The sequence below is a fragment of the Gadus chalcogrammus genome, chromosome 6, assembly GCF_026213295.1.
Source record: "Gadus chalcogrammus isolate NIFS_2021 chromosome 6, NIFS_Gcha_1.0, whole genome shotgun sequence".
Taxonomy (NCBI): Eukaryota; Metazoa; Chordata; class Actinopteri; order Gadiformes; family Gadidae; genus Gadus; species Gadus chalcogrammus.
Window position 1 is genome coordinate 12,380,471 of NC_079417.1, and position 26,624 is coordinate 12,407,094.

General features: G+C 42.0%; 1 protein-coding gene across 1 annotated transcript; it reads right to left on the reverse strand.

Annotated features, from left to right (window-relative positions):
- Positions 1 to 13,102: 13,102 nt before the first annotated feature.
- Positions 13,103 to 18,418, reverse strand: LOC130384011 (uncharacterized). The gene is made up of 15 exons (XM_056591976.1): positions 18,112 to 18,418; positions 17,833 to 17,892; positions 17,484 to 17,516; positions 17,315 to 17,389; positions 17,126 to 17,185; positions 16,777 to 16,809; positions 16,608 to 16,682; positions 16,419 to 16,478; positions 16,070 to 16,102; positions 15,901 to 15,975; positions 15,712 to 15,771; positions 15,419 to 15,487; positions 15,017 to 15,241; positions 13,832 to 13,877; positions 13,103 to 13,403 (listed from the first exon to the last, which is right to left on the reverse strand). The coding sequence occupies exons 1-14, from the start codon at positions 18,221 to 18,223 to the stop codon at positions 13,843 to 13,845; spliced, it is 1,005 nt and encodes a 334-aa protein (XP_056447951.1). The 5' UTR covers positions 18,224 to 18,418; the 3' UTR covers positions 13,103 to 13,403; positions 13,832 to 13,842.
- Between the last annotated feature and the right edge of the window lie 8,206 nt (positions 18,419 to 26,624).

Sequence of the window (26,624 nt, forward strand, 5' to 3'; positions counted from 1 at the left end):
TTTTATAAACGTGTTTCACTCTGGACCGATGGTGAAACCACATTTACCACATGAGGATATAACCCGTATATGTGTCACTATACGGATAATTATGATGTTTTTCATATCAAAATAATGCTCTCGTTATGAAATAGCTGTATTAAGAGGATTCATAGAATAATATATTAGTGAAACGTCCCTTTTAACACTTAATTTCACAGCATCTAACCAATACCACATCTAGGCCCGGCCCACACCCCTGTCATCAAACCGAACACAAAAGCCAGATACTTTTTATTGCTCTCTATTCCTAGCTCTTATCCTGGCTCCCTCAGTCTGGCCCCCACCATACTTTAGACACAGATCGATCCCAGCCTGTTAACCCCCCCACACACACACGCACGCACGCGCGCGCACACACACACACACACACACACACACACACACACACACCAAACACTCCTCTGACCCAGTGGGCCATAATACCACTTCCGGCCCCCACCCTCCCAAACCGGATGTAAGCACGGTCTCAAAAACCCCAAACAGGAATATGAGATTAACTACTCTTAATGTTTATCAATTTGTATTTAAGTTGTGACAAAGGATAAATTGAACCATCATAGTATGTGTAAAACAATGGGTATATTCAATTAACCTTATAAATGAACTCACAATTTTCTAAAACGTTTATTTTTAAATGGCTTTATTTGGGAGGCCGATCAGGTAAGCATATCAATCGATCTACACAGTATGCTAGTTGTACATGTGTCACTATAAAGAGAAAGTTTTGGAGAGAAAGATGAATGAATAGAATAAGCAAGACAAAATAGTGATCAAGATAGCAAACAAACAGTTGTTCATGGACAGAACAAGCTCATGATATTGTATTTGATACTGTTTTTCTTAACTTGTAATTACTTCTATTTACTATAGTTTTTCATCTCATTTTAAGGTGTTGCTGCAACTCACTGATTCAATTGTGTATTGATATTATGATAAAGAAAAAGACATAGGTCCAAGCTGCGAAACGCTATGCATAACTACAAATTAGTTCATCCCTTGTTAGGATTTGACCTTTTCAGATATATAGAGATGAGAAGTGATTGATTTACACGTATCCACAGAAAATGTTTTGGAAAGACTGGAAAAACATTTCTTAAGAGTTTTGAGGAAGTTATTGAGGAATTGCAGTGAAGAACCTTCGATAGGAATATTCTAGTATATAGCATAATCTCCAGGTAATGCACAGGATTATATTATTTTGAGACTCCTTTGTGAATCTGGCCCCAAGTTTCTAGAGTGCACGCAAACCAACTGATCAGAGGAAATACAGTGCAGCGGTAGACAACAGCACGAGGATAATAATAATAATAATACATTGGTTTTATATAGCGCTTTTCTCGGTACCCAAAGACGCTTTACAAAAAACACAAAACAAAAAAGGATACAAATGAACAGTACGGTACATACATGCATACATACAAATACTCCCAAAACAACAATACAGAGAAAGATAGGACAATGAGAAAGAGAGAGTGAAAAAAAAAATTTGTCAGGTGTTGTAAGTGATGTTGAAGAGATGTGTTTTGAGTTGACTTTTGAAAGACTGCAGTGAATCAGAGTTACGGATGGCCAGGGGGATGGAGTTCCAGAGGGTAGGGGCGGCGATGGCAAAGGCTCTGTCCCCTATGGTGCGGTATTTGGTCCTTGTGATGGGGATGAGGGTGTTGGCAACAGTGGAGCGTGTTCGGTGTGGGTCAATGGGGCGTTGGAGGAGATCTGTCAGGTATGAGGGGGCAAGGTTGTTTAGGGCTTTGTAGGTGGTGAGGAGGATCTTGAAATGTATGCGTTGTTTTACTGGGAGCCAATGAAGTTGACGTAGGACGGGCGTGATGTGTTCTCTGGAGGGAGTGTGGGTGAGCAGTCTAGCAGCGGAGTTTTGAACATATTGCAGTTTTTGAAGAACAGTGGAGGGGAGACCATACAGGATGCTATTGCAGTAGTCGAGTCTGGAGGTGATGAAGGCATGAATTAGTGTTTCAGCAGCTGAGAAGGAGAGAGTGGGTCGAAGGCGTGCTATGTTCCGGAGGTGGAAGAAGGATATTTTAGTGACGTGGTTTATGTGTGACTTGAAGGAGAGTGCAGGGTCCATGTAGATGCCAAGGTTTCTGACCAGGGCGGAGGGAGTGACAGAGTGACCATCAATGCAGAGTGAGTAGTTCTGGGAGGTGGGGAGTGTGGATTTTGGGCCAAAGATTATAATTTCAGTTTTATTGCTGTTGAGTTTGAGGAAGTTGTGGTTCATCCAGGTTTTTATGTCGGTGAGGCAGTTGGTGAGGGTGGAGAGAATAGCTGGAGTGATGGTTTTGGTGGTGATGAAGAGTTGAGTGTCATCGGCATAGCAGTGAAACTGAAGTCCATGGCGGCGGATGATGTGGCCAAGTGGGAGCATATAGAGGATGAAGAGGATGGGGCCAAGCACTGAGCCTTGAGGGACTCCGTGTGAGACAGGGGTGGTGTGGGATTTGTGGTTGTTTATGGCGATATAGTGAAATCTTTCTGACAGGTATGAGTTGAACCAGGAGAGGGCGGAGTCAGTGATGCCTAAGGATTTCAGGCGGCTGAGGAGGATGGAGTGGTTGACGGTGTCGAAGGCAGCACTGAGGTCCAGGAGGAGGAGAATGGTGAGGGAGCCGGAATCAGAGGAGAGTAGGAGATCGTTTGTGACTTTGATTAGTGCTGTTTCAGTGCTGTGGTGGGTTCTAAAGCCGGATTGGAATGTTTCATATAGGTTATTGGAGAGGAGGTAAGTCTTGAGTTGAGTTGCGATGGCTCTTTCCAGTAATTTTGAGATGAATGTGAGGTTGGAGATGGGTCTGAAATTGTTGGGGTCGTCAGAGTCAAGACCAGGTTTTTTAAGGAGAGGGGTTATGGCAGCAAGTTTAAGAGGTGGGGGGACAGTGCCAGAGGTAAGGGAGGAGTTGATGATGTCAGTGATCAGTGGGGCGAGAGAGGTAAAACAGGCTTTGACGAGTTGAGAGGGCATGGGGTCCAGGGGGGAGGTGGATGATTTCATGGTGGAGAGTATTTTGGAGAGGTCAGCAGTGGTTATCGGTGAGAAGGTAGAGAGCCGGTGGTCTGAGGATGAAGGAGGTGTGGGTTCGGGGACCGGGGTGGAGGCAGAGGAGGTTGCAAGCTGGTTGTGGATGTTTTCTATTTTGGAGTTGAAAAATGAAATGAGGTTGTTGCATTTCTCCGGGGTGAATGAGGATGAAATGTTGTCGGGGGGCTTGAGGAGTTTATTTATGGTAGAAAACAGGGTTCGTGGGTTGGAGGATCCAGAGTGAATGATGCCAGAGTAGTATACTGAACGGGCTTTGTTTAGTGCTGATTTGTAGAGGTTTGTGTGCTCTTTGTATGCGAGGGCGTGTACTGTGAGACCGGTTTTCTGGAGGATGAAACTTGATCCGATGTTCTTCGCATTGTTACATAAATCGCCAGTGCAGCAATTCAAGGTTGCGCCGCCGACGTTACAAATAATACTCGATTGACACCCCTTCACCTTGAGTTGCCCTGCAAAACAAGATGGTAGTCAGATTTTTTTTTCAACAGTATGGTCATTTAAATTTCAGTATTTGAAGCCGTTCCCGAAATTCAGCCGTGTTGCAGAATTACAGCCACTACGAGCCAGTCGCACATTGAGCTTTCCCCAAACGTGCCGTTTCGGTGTCTGTAGCTTTAATGCAAATGAGGAGGAGAGAGGCGGGTCAAGGAGGAGCGTGGGGGTGTGGCCCTGAGCAGCTTGCGGCCACGGTACCATGCGCTCTGTTTTCAGTGGATTCATGGCAATGGCGAAATTCAAATTACATTTCAATCCGCAAAACACTTTGAAAAAGATTTTTCAAAACGTTTTGCCAAACTTTTAGCAATACTGATCAAAACAGGACGGTACAAAAGAAAAGCCTATAATGCAATTAAATGATGAACATACAAAGATATGCCTTGAACCTAGCAGTCAGGCTACTGCTTCTTTGTTTTGAGCCCAAAAAAATGAAAGCCGTTAAAATTGGTTTGCGTTAACGCCGTTAATAACGCGTTTAACTGACAGCTCTATGCAAAACGTGTCAGCCAATCTGGGCGTCTGGGCGGGAACTATATCACTTCCTCGTCAGACCAGCTGATCATCCACGACCTAGTACATGGCACTTTATTTTCTATGCCTAGCATTGTGCCCAGTGCTCGAAGTGGGCCGGTACTCACCGGTACGCAGTACCGGCACTTCTTCTACATTCTTCTACTTCTACATTTTACCCATTGGTGTACCGGCACTTTTTCTTGCGTACCGGCACTTGTCACAGGCTGCCGGTACTCTACTATGTTTAAGTGCGGTTGCAGAGTTGGGTAAATAGCCGGTGGCTCTACTACCACTTGTTAAAAGGGCTATAGCGCCAGCTAGCGTAGCGGTCGGAGTCAGCCATGCTCCGGCAATATACTAAAGTGTGACGTCACGTTTCCATTGCAACTGGTTCTACACAAACCAAATTAACAAGGGGAAATCCTATCCTATGCCACACAAATCTTTTAAAATGTATAATTGTGTGGCATAGGATGCTTGCCTCGGCACGTTAGCCAGGTGATGATAGATCTATGATGTTTGTCCATTTATCTACACAGTAAATTAAGAAACGGGAAAGTAAAGTAATAAGTAGTGAAGTTACTTTTCAATGCAGTAACTAGTAAAGTTATCTCATTAATCTCATCTCATTTTACAACTTTTTAAATTAGGTAAATTGTCTTATAATATTTAGTCTGTGCACAATCTTTTTTCTTTTTTTTAATCAAGATTGACATTCAATATTTCTGTTCAAGCTACATTTGTTTTTACTTATGTCTTTGGCTGTGAGTATTTGTCAACTCTGCTGACGTGTTACACTAAAGTACCAATTGTTGACAAGTTATGGTTTATTTATTTACCATTTATAGATTACCTCACTGAATTCATTACCAAATTCACAGCTAATATATTGTCTGCCTCTGATCCCTTTCAGCCTCTCCCTGCAAAGGCAAGGTAAGATGCGGATGAAACAGTAGCTCCAGAACCTGAAGTTTAACCACAGAGCCTATGGTGCAATCTGTGAACTAAAGCGAGTGTACTCCAATAATTGAAATGGTTGTCTCTTTGATGAAATAGTTTTTGAAGCTCAGCATTACCTCTTACTTTTTTTTTTTTTTACTCAGAATTTTACATTGAATATTTATATGATGCTTACATGTGAATAAGGGAGTACTGACACTTATTTTTTTCCACTTCAAGCACTGATTGTGCCAGGTTTGACTGGGTTGACGTATATACTAATAACGTGAAAATGGCGGAAAAGACGTTCGCGAAGCTGCTGCGGGAGGCCGCTGCAGCTCTAGAGGAGCAGCTGGATGCAGGGTACGAAAGAGCGACCAACATGCCTGCACCGGATCGCACCGGATAAGGGTGCGCAAACCGGTGTTTCTACTGGTGACCATCAGCTGAATGCGTCGCTTGTTGTCGTGGCTACGGCACCTGTTGGAAAAGGTCCATGGTTGGAAATCGGACTCGTAGCTGTCTGAAATATTTCAAGCTGAGATTCCATTCCATTGTGCCATTTTTTTAAACAAATTTGACAAAATGTTATTCTATTTTTATTTTTATAACTTTTGCAAATTTTATTGAGGATTTCAATGTCACTTTGCATTTTAAAATACACTTTGAAAAACGTAGTGACAAATAACATTATTAAATTGCATAATGAATTGTCAATTGCATAATGTAATGACTTTTGAATTGCAAATTGCATTGCCATTTGAATTTTGCTACATATGTGCTTCCATAGCCTTTAGCCGTGTTCTGTAAATATTCTAGAACACTCCGGGTGCTCCGGCGGGAGTCCTGGCGCTCTATATCTCAATAATATCATATTATACATAGATATTTAAATCATATAATATATATTATAACGGCAAAAGAAAAAAAATCATTCGATGTACTTTTGATGTACTGTGATGTACTTCATGGAGTCAAAGCCAAAGTTCCTTTCCCCCAATTACTTCTCAATGCCATGTTCGTTATTAAAGGTACTCGAATCAGGATCGCTTTTAACTGACTTTATTTGGTAAAGGATTAGTCTAGTCTCTATGAAGCAAAAGGAGGGGAATTTCATAGGCACGTGTAGAGATACACTTAGTAGTAGTTACCTGGATTACACTTGTTTGTGTGGCCTTAAGCGTCTGGGTTTCTCGAACATCTGGGCCCAGTTTCCCAAAAGCATCGTTAGCCTAAGTGGATCGTGAAGTGCGTTGTACGAGCATCGTACAGTTCTCACACCGTTTCCAGAAAGCATCGTTGGTAACAAACGTTGTGAAAACGCTCATAGCTAACGAGGACTCCAGGGGTACTCGTAGGATGCTAAGAGAATCGTTAGCCTACTATAGCCTCAGTGACGTCACCAGCGGACGTTCCTAGTATTAGATGCGTTTAATTGATACACATCCAATACCACAGAATGCCCATCTTGAGCAATTTCGCAACCAAAAACAGTGCGTTACCGCCGATATATTATTCATAAACTACTGTTAGATTCAAACAGCAAAGATAGAGACATGTTAGAAGTCAACAACAACATAATTTATTGCAGCAATTTACCAAAAATACATACGCAGCCGAAATGTACCGATCAAACGCAACGTCACAACGTTCACAAGGCATATAATAAAATCAAATGATTCCATTGCTCTTGTGTGGGAGGTCGCTTTCGAGCTGCACTTGCTTTCTCCCTCTGAATTTAATTTAACCATCGTGGTTAAAATGTCCTCATATTGATCAATGACAGAAGACATAGGCTACTAGACATGCATCATGCTGAGACCAGCGGTCGTCGGAGAATTTCTGCAGGCATTTTTTGTTGCGATTGTTTGCATTAAGCATTGTAGGTGCTTCGGTGAGGCTGTGATGAAGTTCACTATTTATTGGAACCTGTCTAGACAGTAACGAACATCCCTGACCATAGTTAATCGCGTTTGTAGTCTACACTCAGACGTGAAGTCTTTATTGCATGCAGGTGTCTTCATTCAACATTCATAACATTCGGGAGTATGTGTAACAGTCAATTATACAGCAGTAATAGGTGTAACAGAGACAAATATACAACAGTAATATGTAGTATTATAATTACACAAAATCCTTTTTAATAGTTATAACCTGACATGTCCGGCCTCCTGAGTCAATATGTGGAACGTTTGAAACTCAGTTTCTGTACCCCGACGTGGCGACAGTAGTCCTCAACATCTCTCCTGCTCTGGCCCCAATAGAATGCCTGCCGTAGCCGTCTCAATGTCTTTGTCACCCCAAAGTGACCTACTCCGGGGGATCCGTGATGTGCCTCCAGCACTTTGTTCCGGAGGTCCTTTGGCACGACCACCAGCCAGCGTGGCTCCCCAGTGGCTGGCTCACGCCAGCACCTCTTCAGGACTCCTTCCTGCAGCTCCAACCCAGGCCATTGGGACCACAGGCCTCTGACTGTGGCCGACTGGGCCACCACATCTTACCAGGGCGGCTGGTTGTCTGATTCCAGCCACCCCATGACCGTTTTAAGGTCAGGGTCCTCGGTTTGCAGTCCAGCCCAACTCTAACATCACCGGTTAATAGGGCTCGACAGATCGCCTCCCCCGTCTGTAGGTTGGCTGCCTCCCGTTCCTCTTCCCGGTTGCAGTGGTGACAGTCTGGGGCACACGGTCGGCGGGAGAGGCTGTCTGCATTTGTGTGACTCTCACCGGCTCTGTGTTGTATGGTGAACTGAAAGGCCTGGAGTTGCTCGATCCATCTGGCGACTTGTCCTTCAGGCTCTTCAAAGGACATGAGCCACCTCAAAGCAGCATGATCAGTGCGAATGGTGAATGGAAGGCCGCAGAGGATGTGCTTGAAATGGTTTACTGCATCAATCACTGCCAACAGTACCTTGCGCGTCACACAATAGTTCCTCTCCGACTTATCCAAGGTACGACTGTGGTAAGCAACAACCTGCTCTCCGCCAGGAGTCAGCTGCCACAGTACAGCACCAAGGCCTGTGTTGCTAGCATCCGTGTCAAGGATAAATGGCATCTCCGTGTTTGGTGCAGCCAGCACTGGATCTTTACATAAGACCTGTTTCAGCTCATGGAAGGCTGCATTCTGTTGTGGTCCCCATTCGAATGGTGTGTCTTTGCGCATTAAGACGAACATGGGGGCAGCTGAAGTGTTATGCGCCATTACACCAACAGCAGAACGGTTATTCAAATATCAAAGAAATGTACAACACTTGCGGTGCAGTCCTGGAGCTCTATATCTAAATAATATCATATAATACATACCATATATTATCAAGGCGGAGCAGAATGCCTAGTGCTCGTTTTACACCCAACGAAATGTCTAGCTACTGGGGGAACATAGGTAGGCTAGGGGAACGCATATTAATGTTAGAAAACCTCAGAAAGTGAAATTTTCATGCCATGGGTTCTTTAAGAACACAAAGAAGATACATTTTATCATCAAAAGGGACTACTTCTGGGGACGCCCCAGAAAAATTGCTTGAAAAAATAACTAGAAAGTAAAACACTTACCAAAGACATCGGATGTTATGCTGAAACAGTGATCCATGGAGAGGGGACACTCACGGGTCTCAAGGCGTTCGCTGGGGTTTAACTGTGTGGTCGCACACGAGTAGCATCTTAATCCCCCAACTACAAGAAACACAATGTCAATACATCCCCCTAGAGGCGGGGGGGAAAGCTTTTTTTTTTTCCCACCACAAAACGGATCAAACCATTCACATAAAACGAGTTTGTTATGTCAAGGACATATCAAAAAGGTGTTCTTACCGGTTGATATGGTCAAAGAAAGAACGAAGAAAATGCCAATGAAGCCCATCGTGGAAGAAGATGATAAATTAGAGATCTAGTGGAAGAAGTAACCAAATGTGATAAACACCCTTCCCTTTTTCTTTAAAAACTAAACTTTAAAAGGGGAAACTGTATCCTGTTTGTCTCGAAGGAAGCCCTTGGGAATCACACACGTTGTTGCTGTATTTTTAGTATTGATGCGCTACCAATCTCTAAGGTAGCTATCCTGTGACATGGGATAAATTGGACTTAAGTTCTTAAAACTGCCAAACGAATCAAGTAGGCCTAGTTGTGTTGTTGAAACCTGACCAAAAAATAAAACAATGTAACAAATAGCCCGGTCACATGGGTGCTTGTCCTGTGTTTGATCCATTCATCACCTCCACTCACTTCCTCCATGCTTTGTTGCATTGTGTTTTTCGTCACCTGACTTCTTCCAGCCTTTCTGTCGGGTTCCTGCCATTGTATGCTACCTGGTAACATATCCCCACCGTAGTGCGAAGGATAGCAAAGTCTATCAAATCGTGCTACCCTATCAAATAAGGCTACATTGTATGCTTGGTAGCGTTGATCTGTAGACCACTATCCTCTATCAAACGATGATCCCATTATGCAATCACGTTATTTTACACACTACTCCAAGGGCGTAACTTTGGTTTGAGAAGTGTGTATGTGTGTGTGTGTGTGTGTGTGTGTGTGTGTGTGTGTGTGTGTGCGCGCGCGCGTGTGTGTTAGTTACTGCGGTAACTAATGCAAAATCCGGGAAATAATTAAGTTGGTCATAATACTAAATTCTGCCAGAATAAATATGCATAATCAAAATGAATCAAACTTTTAATATAAAGAACATTTCTTTATTCATACATCGTATGGACAGAGGTCGGCGAACAAAAGCTACTGATATAATCATTTTCCTCCTTTAAAGGTGATCTAACATTATCAGGCCCTGAACAGGCACCTGCAACACCTGATATGAATAGGGTGACCAGATCACAATTCACCAGACGTGGGTCAAAGATTACGTTTGTGACAATGTGGGATACCAATGCATCGAGGTAGTCTAAAATAACTTTTAAAAAATATAAACATTCCTATCCTGTGCGAAGATCCATCGTTATCGGGAAACGAGGCCCGGGTCCCCTTTTCCCGATAACGATGGCTCCAAGCTCGTACGATCATTCTCACGATGGATACAGTGCTTAATGCAAACAATCGCAACAAAAAACGCCTGCAGAAATTCTCCAACACCCGCTGGTCTCAGCATGTATCATATCAGTAGCCTATGTCTTCTGCATATGAGGACATTTTAACCACGATGGTTGAATTAAAATCAGAGAAAGACAGCAAGAGCAGCTCGAAAGCGACCTCCCACACAAGAGCAATGGAATCATTTGGATTTTATTATATGCTTTGTGACGTGGCGTTTGATCGGTACATTTCGGCTGCGCATGTATTTTTGGAATTTTAAATTGCTACAATAAATTATGTTGTTGTTGACTTCTAACATGTCTCTATCTTTGCTGTTTAAATGTATCCAATACACGGAATGTCCGCTGGTAACGCCACTGAGGCTATAGTAGGCTAACGATGCTTAGTGCTGTCATCAAGGTGCGCTGTTTGATCAGGTTAATCAAACTGGGACGCATACGCAGGTTAAGGGCACGCCCACCAACAAGAAACAAGTGCAAATCAGGGCCCCGTTTCCTGAAAGCATCGTTACTGTGCGTTCACACCAAAAGCGAATTGAGCTACCAAATCACCGGAAGTCATTCACTTTCTATGGGCAAGAGCGACCAAAGCGACACAAGCGTCCAACGCTACCAGCGGCAAAAGGTGAGCGACCAGAGCGACCGAAAAAAGTTGAAGACGGCTGAACTTTATGCAAATAACTATGACGCGTTTTAGCGGCCAGACACTGACAGCCAACTGTAATGTAGATGCTCTTCGCTTGCGTGGATCCCAGGGAACACCGAACAACGGCACTTTGGTTCCTATACCTACTGTTTTGGTTCCTACTGACTACAAAATGTCCACGGAAAAATTAATCGCGGCTGTAACTGGGCACCCGTTGTGGTACGATCCGAGCCTTTTTCATTTCAAAGATCGCAAAAAGGCTCTGGCCTGGGTGGAGGTGTCACGCGTGGTTGGTTGGTCTGTATGTGAGTTAATGAAACGTTTGAGATTATTGTAAAATAGGCGCGATACATATCTGCTAACCGATATCCTATCATACTAATCTTCCTTGCTCTAAATGGGACGATATCGTTTTCAAATATCGAAAATACATACGTTGTGCAAAGGAATAATAAGTTGTGCAAAGGAATAATGCACGCATAATGCAATAATAATGCAAATGAATAATGCACGGAACAATCGTGTCACTTCCATGCAGTTTAATAGAGAATAGACAGCTGACAAATGACCTTTTAGCAGACGCTTTTATCCAAAGCGACTTGCAATAAGTACATTTGTCATAAGAAGTCAAACGATATATCGCTGTCAGTGTCAGTGATAATGACAGCTGTGTTTTCTGTTTTGTGTTCAATAGTTAATGAGTGCAACATCCATAGTGATTTTGATACAAAGTGATGATAAGCGGGAGTATTTATAGAAAATATTTGCGATCTAGAACGTTCGTATTTAAGCGGGAATCATTTTACTTTGCTCTCCATACCACCAATCTAACCAACCAATCGCGTGTAGTCATGCTTTAAACAAAACACGTTTTTGAAATCGTCACATACACAAACTAATCGAAATGACAAGGGATATATCTCTTGTCTTTTATTCCTCTATTCCCACTATTCCCCACTATTCACGGAGCCTGAGGTGAATAATTTTAAATTAAATAGTCTAGATTGATAGATAGCCTAGACAAGTTTTTATTAATACCAAACGACACAAATCGTCGGGAATCGTCAGGGGATTCGGCTCACACAGGACTGTAGCCTACAAGACCACACAGAACAAGGGAGACAAGTCTGACTGGACATACACAAAATACATCAAATTAAAACTACACACGTTGATAGATGGATAGACAGATAGGCCTAGATAGATATTTGCCTTGCGGAGCCAGCCAGCCAGTCCTGTCCACCTATGCAAATTATTAGCCATGTGCGCCAATGTCAATTTGTTTGACAAATGAGTGCAGATCATAATTTGCAGATGCAGATCAGTGAAACATATTTTAACTACCCAGATAGCATTAGGTTAGCGGCCCACTGGCGGCCCACCAGCGGCAGAGTTGGCGGTCCAACGGCGGTACCCACCGGTGGCCCGCTGGAGTTTTGCTCATCGGTTCTCTGGTGGTCCGTCGGCGGCTCAAAAGCGGCTGCAGATAAAGGGCCGCCCTTGTGCCGCTTTTGAGCCGCGGGCGAACCACCAGATAACCGATGGTGGGCCACCAGCTTCGAATTGGCCTTATTTATGGCCTTTATGGTCTTATTTATGGCCATAATAATTCAAATGATGTACTAAAATAGTAATCTAATACATTACAACACTTTCCATTTGCCCTCAATCAAAAAAAATACAATTATTTACTGGGCTTACCAAAGTTACCAAAATTTACCAAGGTAAAGACAGCCTGCTGATGAGAAACCTTTTAATGTGTTCTATAATTTAGTAATCCAGTACAAAAACATAAATCCTCAGCAACTATTACACAGACTCACCACACATAGGCTATTAGGTTCAATACATTTTGTTTATTTCATAAGCATATGGCCAACATGGGCTCAACACTCCCCATCCCCATTCACCACCCTTTTCTGCCTGTCTTTTCTCCCTCCCTCCCTGTCAGCCGCCCCCTTCAAATACAGGGAGACTTCTTTTTGAAGCTCCTCTTCAGTGGCTGTGGTTACCACTCTCCGAACGGCTCCTGTAGTAAAACAAAGAGTAAGTGAGATGTTGTGTATGGAAGAATATACATGGATTCACGTGTTTATAAACACAGTGTTGTGAGGAGGGGCAAGACACCAGCAGCCAACCACGTAAGCTAATTTTTTGACCGACAGCGGTTTCCAACAATCAGAGGTTGAGTTGTGCGCAGCTAGTGTCGCGCAGCTGGGAGAAAACAAAAATGTAGAACCCATGTAGTGTATATAAACTTCACTTCCCCATAATGCCATGTGTTTAGGCGGGGGCTACATAAGCTCCCCATTCAACACTCTTCTGTACCGCAAAGATACGCCTACATGTATAATAGGATGCAGTAGTTAAATAAAATTCAGTTTTAATGTTCAGCACTTTCATGTCTGCCTTCATCAATGTGTATGCGTGCCCTCACGAAATGCTTTTTTTTTGCCAGGGGTTATATACTTGAACACATTCACAATAGTTTCACAAAATCACTTACTGTGCAACACACTCTTCAGGTTTAGGGACTTGAAAGCGATCTTTTCAGCTGCGCCAGTCCAATTAATTTGGAGCGCCAGGGACCTCCTGAAAGCCCGGCCCAGCATCCTCTTCACTGCGTCTTTGGTGGTTTTCCCTCCCAAAATAGCAAGTATGTTCACCTGAAATGCAAAGACCAAAATGACAGTGGCATAACTCCCAGTCAAACATTTTAGCTGTTTTCGGCTTAAGCTGTTTTGCTATATGGTGACAAAAATGGACAACATGTCATGTATTCAGCACACAACGCTCCACTTGGGAATGAGATTCAAGTTTAACAACACAACAAGGACGTGGATAGCCTGGCTTTTAATATGACGTGGTCAACATTTAAATGTAGTGGGGAAGGGAAAACATATGTGAAACGCGACAGGTGTTTCAGATGCACACATGGTCTCAGTTCCCGGCATTCATTCCATGATTTGAATGGCATTTTTTAATCATTGAGTAGTCAACATTAAAGCAAGGCAGAGCCACATTCATTACGAGAGCCAGGCTAGGAATTGTATAGCTACAATAATCATATTGCAAAACATTTAAAAAGACATACCAGTTGATTTTTTAGGTCCACATCAGATATAAGCCGCCTCTCCACACTGGAAAAAGGGTTTTAAGCCGTACTTCATCTGATTATTATTTTGTAATTCAATTCAAATAAACATTTTTTGTTTTATTTTTAAATAACTTTTTTTTATTTCAAAATACTGTGAAATATAGATATTTTTAATTAGGAGCTCAATTAAGAAATATCCATTTTGACAAATGTAAAATTTTAAGGTTGTGTATTCAACTGATTAATAATTTTGTCATTCAATCCAAATAATTTTTTTTGTTTTCTTCCTAAAACACTGTTATACTTGATTAGGAGCTCAATTTAGAAATATTTGTTCAGACAAATGTACAATTTCAAGGTTACGTACAAGCCTGCGCATGCGCATTAAATACAAAGACGCTTACGACTACTGGACCAAACCGCAGTGTTGCCAACTTAGCGATTTTGTCGCTATATTTAGCTACTTTTCAGACCCCTTTGGCGACTTTTTTTCAAAACAGCGACTAGCAACAAATCTAGCTTCTTTTTCAGCTGCTATTGGTGACTTTTGGCGACTTTTTGAGGTGAAAGCACTAGCCTTGACCAGAGTGACGATGACTCACTGGTTCTGTGAGCTAGGACAGTCTGTCTGTGTCTGGAGGGAGGTCTGGAGTTGGTCTAACTCTGCCATTTAGATTGTTAATATATATTGTATATTGTGTGGCGGCAGTAGCTCAGGTGGTAGAGCGGGTTGGCTGGTAATCCCCGGCATCACCAAGCAGTGTATCGAGGTGTCTTTGGCAAAGCACCTAACCCTGACTGATGTCGCGATGTGATGTCGAATCCAGACAGAAGCGCCTCAAGGCCATGAAGCGGCGAGAGCCGAGCGGGAAAAAATGATGATGATGATGTATACAATAATGAGAAACAATTGTTTGATTAAATTGTAATCTTTTTGATTGGATAAACCAAATTATTTCTGATAGATATTTCTTAAATGAGAACCAATTGTTGGAGTGAATCAATATTTTTTTGTTTAGGATTTAACATACGATTTAAATGTATTAACTTCATTCAAAGAATAGAATTATACTTGGTGCCAAGTTGTATTATTTTGTTTTTATGAACATAGGAAATATTGTTTGAGGCAAGCTATATATTTGTCATTGGCTCAAGTTATGTAATATAGATGTGAACCATTACCCATGTTTTTTTTAATTGGTTCAACAGAAGGCTTTTTCCAGTGCAGCTCGTCCAGGTCCTCGGCATTGCTCAATGGCATGTTGGTGTCTTCCACAAGGCCGAGATCTGCCACACCACCACCACCTAGTCTCTGTATCATGGCTGTGTTGACCGCCACCTGCTGCTTCACCTCCTTCAGCTCCTCCTCAATTGTGCGGAGGTGATGCAGAACAAGTCTGTAAAAATCTATGAATAAAAATATATATATTAGAATTGGTCTGACACAAAAAGTGTATGTAATGTAAAGAAGTTGAGACTGAAATTGCCTGACTTAATCAGGGATGAATGTCCTTCCCACATAATGAGGCCTTCATGGCTTGTTTCTCCCTTAATATTGGCGCCAGATTAATGAAAATGCAGTACCTTGCTGGGGTGGTACTGGCAGAGATGTGGGCGAAGTTGACGGAGGAGTGGTGGTCTGACTTGTTAACTCTGTTGAACAGATTGGAAATGAAAAGGCATACTTAGTGAGATGATTACTGAATTACTGATTACTGATTACCAAAGCAAAAGGTGGAGAGTAAGGTAATGCAATACCTTTCCAAAACACAAACACATTTAAGTACACCTCATTCCACAATGAACAAAGCAGCTGGCATTTGGAGAGGGAGAGGGGTGTGGACTGTCAACTGTTGTGCACTGTATTATGTATTTACCGGCATGGCTGGAGCGGAAGAGCGGTGGTGCTACTGGCAGAGCAGTAACGGTGGTCAACTCTGTTGAACAGATTGGAAAAGTAAAGGCATGTTTAGTGAAATGATAACTGCAATGGTATGACATTACACTTAACTGGCACTTTTGTCCAAAACAATGAACAAAGCAATTGGCAATTGAAGAGTATTTACCGGCATCGATGGAGTTGAAAAATGTTGCTGGGTGCTGTGGTGGAGGCGGCAAAATAAAGGTCGGACCTGTCAATTCTGTTGAACAGATTGGAAAAGTAAAGGCGTGTTGAGTGAAATGACCAAATGATAACCAAAGGTAAAAAAGAGGTGAAGATTTAATTGATTGTACCTCCACAATGTCTTCTGCCAGGCTCACTGTATGCTGTTTGAAAGAGATTAAGATTATGGTAAAAATGGTTTCCAACGCGACACGGATTTCAGCATGGACAAAGTCCCAGAGTTCATAAAGCAAATTATGTATTTATCCGCATGGCTTGTGCTACATTTGTTCCCTTTTTACTACCAACAAGATGTTTTATACTACCAAAGCAAAAGGTGGAGAGTAAGGTAATGCAATACCTTTCCAAAACACAAACACATTTAGGTACACCTCATTCCACAATGAACAAAGCAGCTGGCATTTGGAGAGGGAGAGGGGTGTGGACTGTCAACTGTTGTGCACTGTATTATGTATTTACCGGCATGGCTGGAGCGGAAGAGCGGTGGTGCTACTGGCAGAGCAGTAACGGTGGTCAACTCTGTTGAACAGATTGGAAAAGTAAAGGCATGTTTAGTGAAATGATAACTGCAATGGTATGACATTACACTTAACTGGCACTTTTGTCCAAAACAATGAACAAAGCAATTGGCAATTGAAGAGTATTTACCGGCATCGATGGAGTTGAAAAATGTTGCTGGGTGCTGTGGTGGAGGCGGCAAAATAAAGGTCGGACCTGTCAATTCTGTTGAACAGATTGGAAAAGTAAAGGCGTGTTGAGTGAAATGACCAAATGATAACCAAAGGTAAAAAAGAGGTGAAGATTTAATTGATTGTACCTCCACAATGTCTTCTGCCAGGCTCACTGTATGCTGTTTGAAAGAGATTAAGATTATGGTAAAAATGGTTTCCAACGCGACACGGATTTCAGCATGGACAAAGTCCCAGAGTTCATAAAGCAAATTATGTATTTATCCGCATGGCTTGTGCTACATTTGTTCCCTTTTTACTACCAACAAGATGTTTTATACTACCAAAGCAAAAGGTGGACAGTAAGGTAATGCAATACCTTTCCAAAACACAAACACATTTAAGTACACCTCATTCCACAATGAACAAAGCAGCTGGCATTTGGAGAGGGAGAGGGGTGTGGACTGTCAACTGTTGTGCACTGTATTATGTATTTACCGGCATGGCTGGAGCGGAAGAGCGGTGGTGCTACTGGCAGAGCAGTAACGGTGGTCAACTCTGTTGAACAGATTGGAAAAGTAAAGGCATGTTTAGTGAAATGATAACTGCAATGGTATGACATTACACTTAACTGGCACTTTTGTCCAAAACAATGAACAAAGCAATTGGCAATTGAAGAGTATTTACCGGCATCGATGGAGTTGAAAAATGTTGCTGGGTGCTGTGGTGGAGGCGGCAAAATAAAGGTCGGACCTGTCAATTCTGTTGAACAGATTGGAAAAGTAAAGGCGTGTTGAGTGAAATGACCAAATGATAACCAAAGGTAAAAAAGAGGTGAAGATTTAATTGATTGTACCTCCACAATGTCTTCTGCCAGGCTCACTGTATGCTGTTTGAAAGAGATTAAGATTATGGTAAAAATGGTTTCCAACGCGACACGGATTTCAGCATGGACAAAGTCCCAGAGTTCATAAAGCAAATAATGTATTTATCCGCATGGCTTGTGCTACATTTGTTCCCTTTTTACTACCAACAAGATGTTTTATACTACCAAAGCAAAAGGTGGAGAGTAAGGTAATGCAATACCTTTCCAAAACACAAACACATTTAAGTACACCTCATTCCACAATGAACAAAGCAGCTGGCATTTGGAGAGGGAGAGGGGTGTGGACTGTCAACTGTTGTGCACTGTATTATGTATTTACCGGCATGGCTGGAGCGGAAGAGCGGTGGTGCTACTGGCAGAGCAGTAACGGTGGTCAACTCTGTTGAACAGATTGGAAAAGTAAAAGCGTGTTAAATTACACTTAACTGGCACTTTTAAAGCAACTTATAAAATGAACAAAGCAATGCTATGCAGAGGGCATGGTGGCAAATGTGTGTGCACAAAAAGTCAAAGAGACCATGATAGAGAGAGGAGATAGAGACCATGACAAAGCATAAATATAAAGAAAATGGAATTTCTTTTCAGAGAGATCACTAACCTGAATTTGGAATCGTTTTTTTTTTTGCTGGTGCTCTTGGGATTTTTGGAGGCGGGGGGAGATTCCGATTGTCATCGTCTTCACTGGAGTAGTCGGGCAGGGAAAATTTCATATTTGGCCTTGAGATGAAACAAATTACAAAAAGTTAAGGGTATTATCATTGGTGAATTGATGATTAGTTATAAATGCCATAATGTTACACATGTTAACACATACTCCGCCTTTCTATAAATAACCAACCGAATAAGAAGTATTATTATTATTTAAAAAAGACATCCGTGTGGTACCAGATTTTCTTCCCTTTTAATATAATATTGCACATCATTGTGAAAAATTATGATGATCTTAATTTCTTTTTCTTTTCACATCATCATCGGTGGTATCCAATGACTCTCCTTTTTTTGCCTTCATATAAAAATTGTGGGCCTTTTTATACGTTTCTATATCAAACAACAACAAAATCAAACAAACAACATTCCAATAGTTAACCTGAAACATTTTCTCCCAAAGCAAAACACTACATTATGATGTGTAAATATACACAAATCCTACCTTTAACTTTAAGTATGACCACTGGATACAAGGTCCATGTCTGGGGGTCAGGGGATTCATTTGCTAAGGCAGCCTTCTTGACTTTTTCTTTGGATGTGTAAGGTGGCCAGTAGCATTTATTATTGGAAGCAATCCATGTGTTGGGAACAGTAAAAATGAACCCCTCCTCGGGGAAGGACACAACTAAATACATTTCTTAATACGGTAAATACAAATAAATAAAATAAAATAAAATAAATAAAAATATATTTTCTTGTATGATGTATCTTGTATGTCTGTTGAAGGGAGAAATAGTGACATATTAATGCTCAATACCTATATAATAATATAATAACAATTGCTACAGCAATTCCACATGAGTTGGGACACTTGTGAATACAAAATGATCTACCATAATTTCTAAAACATTCAATCCATTCATCAGATTTAGGATATGGGCAGATACAACATATCAGCTGTTAAAACTGAACAAAACTGTGACACTTACGCAAACATACAAAAACAGCAGTCCTACTGGTGTACCATTGGTAGCCCAGCAAAACCATCCTTAACTGGAAGCAGGACATATTTCCTCTTTATGTGGGCAGCTAGAGTGTGGTGCAGTTGGGGTGTCAGGGCAGATAGATGATAGATGCCAACTTCAGAGGATTCAAGGGGATAGTGGAAGAGGTTGCAGAGCTTTGTGAATGGCCTAAACACTATGTGGACGTCTGCCTTGTTGTCAACTACGATGTTGTCAATTACCACTATCCTTCCCCCAGCTAGCTCCACACAACGGTCACTGGCTGAAACCTGGATGACGGCCCCCTGAACAGTCATTTTTTTGAACTGCTTGAATGCACTAATGTGAGGTGGTACAGGGCCACTGAAATGCTCGATGGATAGACTGGACGTCACACTAGTAACACACTCGCTGGACTTAAAGCTCCTCTCAGACAAGCGGCGGATGACCTGTTCTAGGGGCTTGTTTGGCTTTCTGATCATGTGTTTTAGTTGCCCAAGGAAGTTCTCAAATGGGAAGCATGATACGTTGTCTAACACTCCATACTTCTCTGTTTGTGCACTAAGGTGAACTAATGCATGCATGTTGTACCCAACGTACTCCCTACCATAGACTTCGCTGCAGTGCTTTACAAATGCCAAGAGTAGGGTGTGGGCATAGTCTGCCTTATCCCCACTAAGGTGACACTAAGTAAGATGGTCATGGCCACAGACAGCAACATAAAGTTGTCATAAATTGGTGTCGGCACTCTACCCTTTAAGCATGCTGGCCCAGTATATAGTAGGAATGAGCGAAACTCAGTAGCTTTCCATCTCTCAAATTCGGACAGAGGTCGGGGCTTACGGTTGAACTCGCTTGGAAGATGGGAACGATAGCGCAAGAGTTCAGTTGACACCTCTTTTACAGCAGGTGCACCTATGCGAGTGTGTAATGGTTTTTTCATCCAGAAGTACAACAGTTTCCGCACTACCCCTAAGCAAACCACATGCATGTAGTCATGGGGAAACTGTGTGACCATTCCTACGGACAGAAGGCTGAATGGACTAAATCCAGTGAAATGCTGATCATCATTTAATTCCTCCAAATTATCACTGTCTAGTCGAGCAGGTGCATCAAATTGTGGAAATGTCATCCTACCCTGATAGGTTACTCCCTTTAGATGGCATTTGTGACAGCAAAAAAATCCTGTGTGACCCTTTGAACTTCTGACAAACGCGCGTGCAGGTGCATCACAAACTACTGCAGACAGGGCGACTGAAACAGAGGCACCCTGGTAACAGAAACCATCTCTCTCCAGAAGACGTACGTCACTAACAAAGTCTGTCAGAAAGTCAAGGGTTGTCGGTTTGTGATTTCCAAAGTAAATTCTTATAACAAAAGGAACCTTATTTGTTTGTACCTGATTTTTGAAACACTCAATTAGTCCTAAAATTGGCCAGAACTGGGCATTTGAACTTTTGTAGAGGGGCAGGCCATCAATGTTCACTTGTATTGTTAAAGGCAAAGGATTGTTGTTTTTGGAAAGATGAGACGAAATGGCGTCATTAAAACCGAAATGAGAGTAAGTACCACCTGAAACACTTTTAACATCATGAGTGGTTTTTGTTTTGAGTAATGTTCTTGGGTCTTTTGGCAACCCATGAAATTTGCCAGACAGAATGGATAGTAGATCCCCTAACGCAGCATGGCTGATCCTTCTCCTAACTGCCCACTGTGCTAACTGACTTTGTGTGTCGTCGCTGTCATGATGATGATCATCATTATCATTATCATCATCATCATCATCGTCATCACTCACTCCACCATCACTATCATCATCATTGTCATGGGCCTGCTCACACACTGTAGTGCTACTCTGTCCTGAAAGGGCCAGCTCACACACTGTTGTCCTGCTTTGTCCTGGTAGGACATAGTCCCCACTACCCTCAGTCACTTCATATACCCCTTCCCCCCCACACTTTGCTGAAGAGGAAGCGAGGCTCTGTAAATCCATTTCCACCCCTCTAGCTATTCTTCTACGTTTGCTCCAGTAACTGGACATTGTGCCACGAGTGTTGCCTATTAAATTAAATTCCTAAATGACCTTACAGTGTATGCCTACAGACTGTTGTTGGTCACCTATAAAGAGAGAGAGAAAAAACACATCACTATCTGTTCTTCACAAGAGACAGCTGCATCAACTCACTCTCTCACACACACACACACACACACACACACACACACACACACACACACACACACACACACACACACACACACACACACACACACACACACACACACACACACACACACACACACACACACACACACACACACACACACACACAAAACAGAAACGTGTGGGGCTAGCACTATGGGTATGATAACAGCCGAGGCTTGTTCGAGAGAGGGTGGCCTACCAGAATTGGTGAAACTAAAACGGAGCTGTAATTAACCATTTTTTGGTGACAGGACCTGTGTTAAACCTCATACGCCATCCATAAACCCCAGGGGCCGGTTGCACCAACTGGGCGTAACTAAGCCTGGTCGTAACTGCTAAGTAGGTCTTAGTTACGACCTGGCGTTAGAATGGAACTAACGCCGGTTGCACCAACGGGACTTACGACTGGTCTCAACTACGCCCGGTCTTAGCCATGCGCGGCCATGTGAATGTTCCATGGAATGCGCATATCACCGCGTTGCTAGGATACCTCGTGACAACAGCTGTTTACTATTTTACTTGACATGCTGTTGGACACCGAAATAAATAATTCATTCGTTCACTCATTGTCATTCATCAATTGTGTTAATGCCTAACAATAAAACACTGCAAATGAATATAATTAAAATATGTATTTGTAATGTCTGGTTTACGACGAGCAGGCATTTAGACGGGAATGGTTCTTTTTGACAGTTGTCTTTTTGAGTTGTTTTGAGACTGTAGGAGAGATTTGTTTAATTTGTCGGCCTATATAAAACATATAAACATAGTTAAAACAACATTCGCAACTGATTATAAGTTGAGAACGGACTAATCGGCCAGCGATATCTTCCCGACAGGCAGTCGATCTGTGAACACTGATCATATCGCCGGCTGTGCTTTGAAATGCAGTTTAGTGAAGCGTACTGAGCAGTTGCATTGGATTGGATGTAATTGCTATAGAAACAGCCTGGAATTTCAACTCTACGCCTGCGCCTGGTCTTAGTGAAAAGAACGCTAAGCCCAGTTGGTGCAACCGGCGTAACGGTTAGGTTGGACTTAGAACGCCATGTTACGACCAGGCGTAGTTACGACCAGGCTTACGCCCAGTTGGTGCAACACATCTCGACGGGGAAACAGATCTCGACACAACACCGGCCCCAGTAGTCTTAATTTCGAAAAAGTCATACTGTGATTTGTCTTTGCCCATCAACCCACGACATCTAAAACTGCTTGTCGATCAATACCCCATTTCGCGATAGCATCGTTACTAACCGTTACAAACAAAAAAAACAAATTGGTTTTGTTTGTTTGTTTACATTTATCATGTGTGAGTAAAATATTCCAGCGCAGCCACTTATATACGAGACGATCTTTGTTTATCCTACTGGCCTAATTTATTAGTCAAACGATTGAGGTAACGGTAACTCTACAAGCCAGTAGGCCTACCCGTACCGGTATGTTGTTGATGCCACACAACAAAAAGGCAACATTTTCGAAACAGACTAACGGTCTAAATAGGCTACATTTTTTTTTTATATATATATATGAAAATGATGGTATACTTAATTAAAACATTGGAGATATGGAGAAGAGATGTTTTACTTACCTAGTCATTCTATGTCTGCATCGAGCCTTGATGCTGGGTTCCGTTATATAACGGAAAATATATTTTCCGTTATTAAACGTCTAGCGGTCCTCCAGCGGTCCGAGGGTGGCAAGCCGCTGTCACGTTAAAATTGTACCGGGGGCGAAAATTGTACCGGCCTACGTCATCGTTTGTTTACATCCTGACAACCTGCCCGGCAACAGACGACGCGATGCAGAAAACATGTTTCCAAACGACGAAATAACATAATACAGATAGCGGATCGCTATCTGTATTATGATAGATAGCGATAACACTTGTTTTTACTTTATATTTGTATTGTATTTAATTGTTTAATCGAAACAGTAAAAAAAATTGCCCGCGAAACGGGCGATCGCGTCAAATGACAAATGTTTTGCCCGCGAAACGGGCGATCGCGTCAAATGACGTAGGAGGGTTCTTGAAACATAATACAGATAACGGATCGCTAGAAAACACTTGTTTTTACTTTATATTTGTATTGTATTGAATTGTTTAATCGAATTTAGCTAGTAAACTGAGTGTTTTAAGCAGGTTTCATAGTCTAGAATGTTCAAGAACCTTCCTACGTGATTTGACGCGTCATTTGACGCGATCGCCCGTTACGCGGGCAATTTTCTTTATTGTTTCGATTAAACAATTAAATACAATACAAATATAAAGTAAAAACAAGTGTTATCGCTATCTATCATAATTCAGATAGCGATCCGCTATCTGTATTATGTTATTTCGTCGTTTGGAAACATGTTTTCTGCATCGCGTCGTCTGTTGCAGGGCAGGTTGTCAGGTTGTCAGGATGTAAACAAACGATGACGTAGGCCGGTACAATTTTCGCCCCGGGTACAATTTTAACGTGACACCGCCACCCTCGCGCATATTGAATGAACTAACTCAATGGTAATAGAGGGCCCCTGTCACGTTAAAATTGTACCGGGGGTGAAAATTGTACCGGCCTACGTCATCGTTTGTTTACATCCTGACAACCTGACAACCTGCCCGGAAACAGACGACGCGATGCAGAAAACATGTTTCCAAACGACGAAATAACATAATACAAAGAGCGGATCGCTATCTGTATTAAGATAGATAGCGATAACACTTGTTTTTACTTTATATTTGTATTGTATTTAATTGTTTAATCGAAAAATAAAAAAGTTTGTCAAATGACGCGTCAAATCACGTAGGAAGGTTCTTGAACATTCTAGACTATGAAACCTGCTCAAAACACTCAGTTTACTATCTAAATTCGATTAAACAATTCAATACAATACAAATATAAAGTAAAAACAAGTGTTATCTAGCGATCCGTTATCTGTATTATGTTTCAAGAACCCTCCTACGTCATTTGACGCGATCGCCCGTTTCGCGGGCAAAACATTTGTCATTTGACGCGATCGCCCGTTTCGGGCAATTTTTTTTATTGTTTCGATTAAACAATTAAATACAATACAAATATAAAGTAAAAACAAGTGTTGTCGCTATCTATCATAATACAGATAGCGATACGCTATCTGTATTATGTTATTTCGTCGTTTGGAAACATGTTTTCTGCATCGCGTCGTCTGTTGCCTGGCAGGTTGTCAGGATGTAAACAAACGATGACGTAGGCCGGTACAATTTTCGCCCCCGGTACAATTTTAACGTGACACCTCCAGCGGTCCATTTTGGAAACAGACTATTTAGACACGGTCTAAATAGGCTACTTTTTTTTTTTTAACGTGACACCTCCAGCGGTCCATTTTGGAAACAGACTATTTAGACACGGTCTAAATAGGCTACTTTTTTTTTTTTTTATATATATAGGTGAAAATGATGGTATATTTAATTAAAACAGTGGAGATATGGAGAAGAGATGTTTTACTATAGTCATTCTATGTTTTCTGCATCGCGTCGTCTGTTGCCTGGCAGGTTGTCAGGATGTAAACAAACGATGACGTAGGCCGGTACAATTTTCGCCCCCGGTACAATTTTCGCCCCAGGCTACTTTTTTTTTTTTTTATATATATAGGTGAAAATGATGGTATATTTAATTAAAACAGTGGAGATATGGAGAAGAGATGTTTTACTATAGTCATTCTATGTTTTCTGCATCGCGTCGTCTGTTGCCTGGCAGGTTGTCAGGATGTAAACAAACGATGACGTAGGCCGGTACAATTTTCGCCCCCGGTACAATTTTAACGTGACACCTCCAGCGGTCCATTTTGGAAACAGACTATTTAGACACGGTCTAAATAGGCTACTTTTTTTTTTTTAACGTGACACCTCCAGCGGTCCATTTTGGAAACAGACTATTTAGACACGGTCTAAATAGGCTACTTTTTTTTTTTTTTATATATATAGGTGAAAATGATGGTATATTTAATTAAAACAGTGGAGATATGGAGAAGAGATGTTTTACTATAGTCATTCTATGTCTGGATCGAGTCTTGATGCTGGCGTCCGTTATATAACGGAAAATATATTTTCCGTTATTAAACGGGTAGAGTCTAGCGGTCCTCCAGCGGTCCGAGGGTGGCAAGCCGCCACCCTCGCGCATATTGAATGCGCGAACTAACTCAGTGGTAACAGTAGCGGGCCTCCAGCGGTCCGAAGGTGGCATGCCACCGCCTTGACAGTGCAGCTGTACTCGCACACCATCGCGGATTACCTACCAAAATCCGCCGATGGCCCGATGTGTGTTTTGTAACTGTCAGTGGTCCGATGTCGAGCCACAGTTGGCATACCACCGGTGGCTTGCCGTCCTAACGCCACCAGTGGTCCGCTATATACATGCTAGCTGGGTAGCCTACTACTGCACGCAACGTTTTTTTGTTCTCGGTTGTAATTACATTTTAGGATTTTTTTTATATATATAGGCCTATATATATTGGAGGGTAATCACTGTCGTGCTGTCGAAGCACTTTATCCAACAAGCAAAACCGTCCCTGCAATATTGCCAAAGTGTATGGGAGTTCACTCTTTGATATGGCTGTCTGTCTGTACTAAAAGCATACAACTTGAGTGACAAAAGCGAACAGAAATATTCACAGCGATTTTTTATGAGCGACCAAAGCGTCTTTGCAGCGCAATTCGCTTTTGGTGTGAACGCACAGCCGTTGATCGTGAAGTGTGTCGTAGGAGCATCGTATGTTTTCACACACGTGAAACATCGTGAAAAAGCTCGTCGCTAACGAGGACTCCAGGGGTTCTCGTAGGATGCTCAGCTGTCTCCACACACAGCTATTTGATAAATGGCAGATCATAAAACACGCATTTGAAAAATAAATAAATAATTGAGTCTGACTGGCAATAACAATGCGGGAAAACTCAATTTGCGGGACGTGTAAAAAGTAATGGAAATGCGTGACTGTCCCGCACAAAGCGCGACATCTGGTCACCCTATGAAAGAGTCGAGTTAACCTATTGAGCCTGTGGTGTGTGAGTCTAAGTTAAAGTAAACTAGCAACGAGAGAGACTGCTTTTCATACATTGTTGACGGATATTTGCTGCGGTAAGGTGGACTCGAAGTTACATAGGTTAATAGAAAAATCAAGCTGTTTTACAATCCATAATCAACCAACTCACATGTCCTTTCTTTCTTTTCATCGCCTCTCCAAAGAGAAACATTAAATTGAACTGCTGTTGGCGTTTAATTTTTATGAAAAACCTGC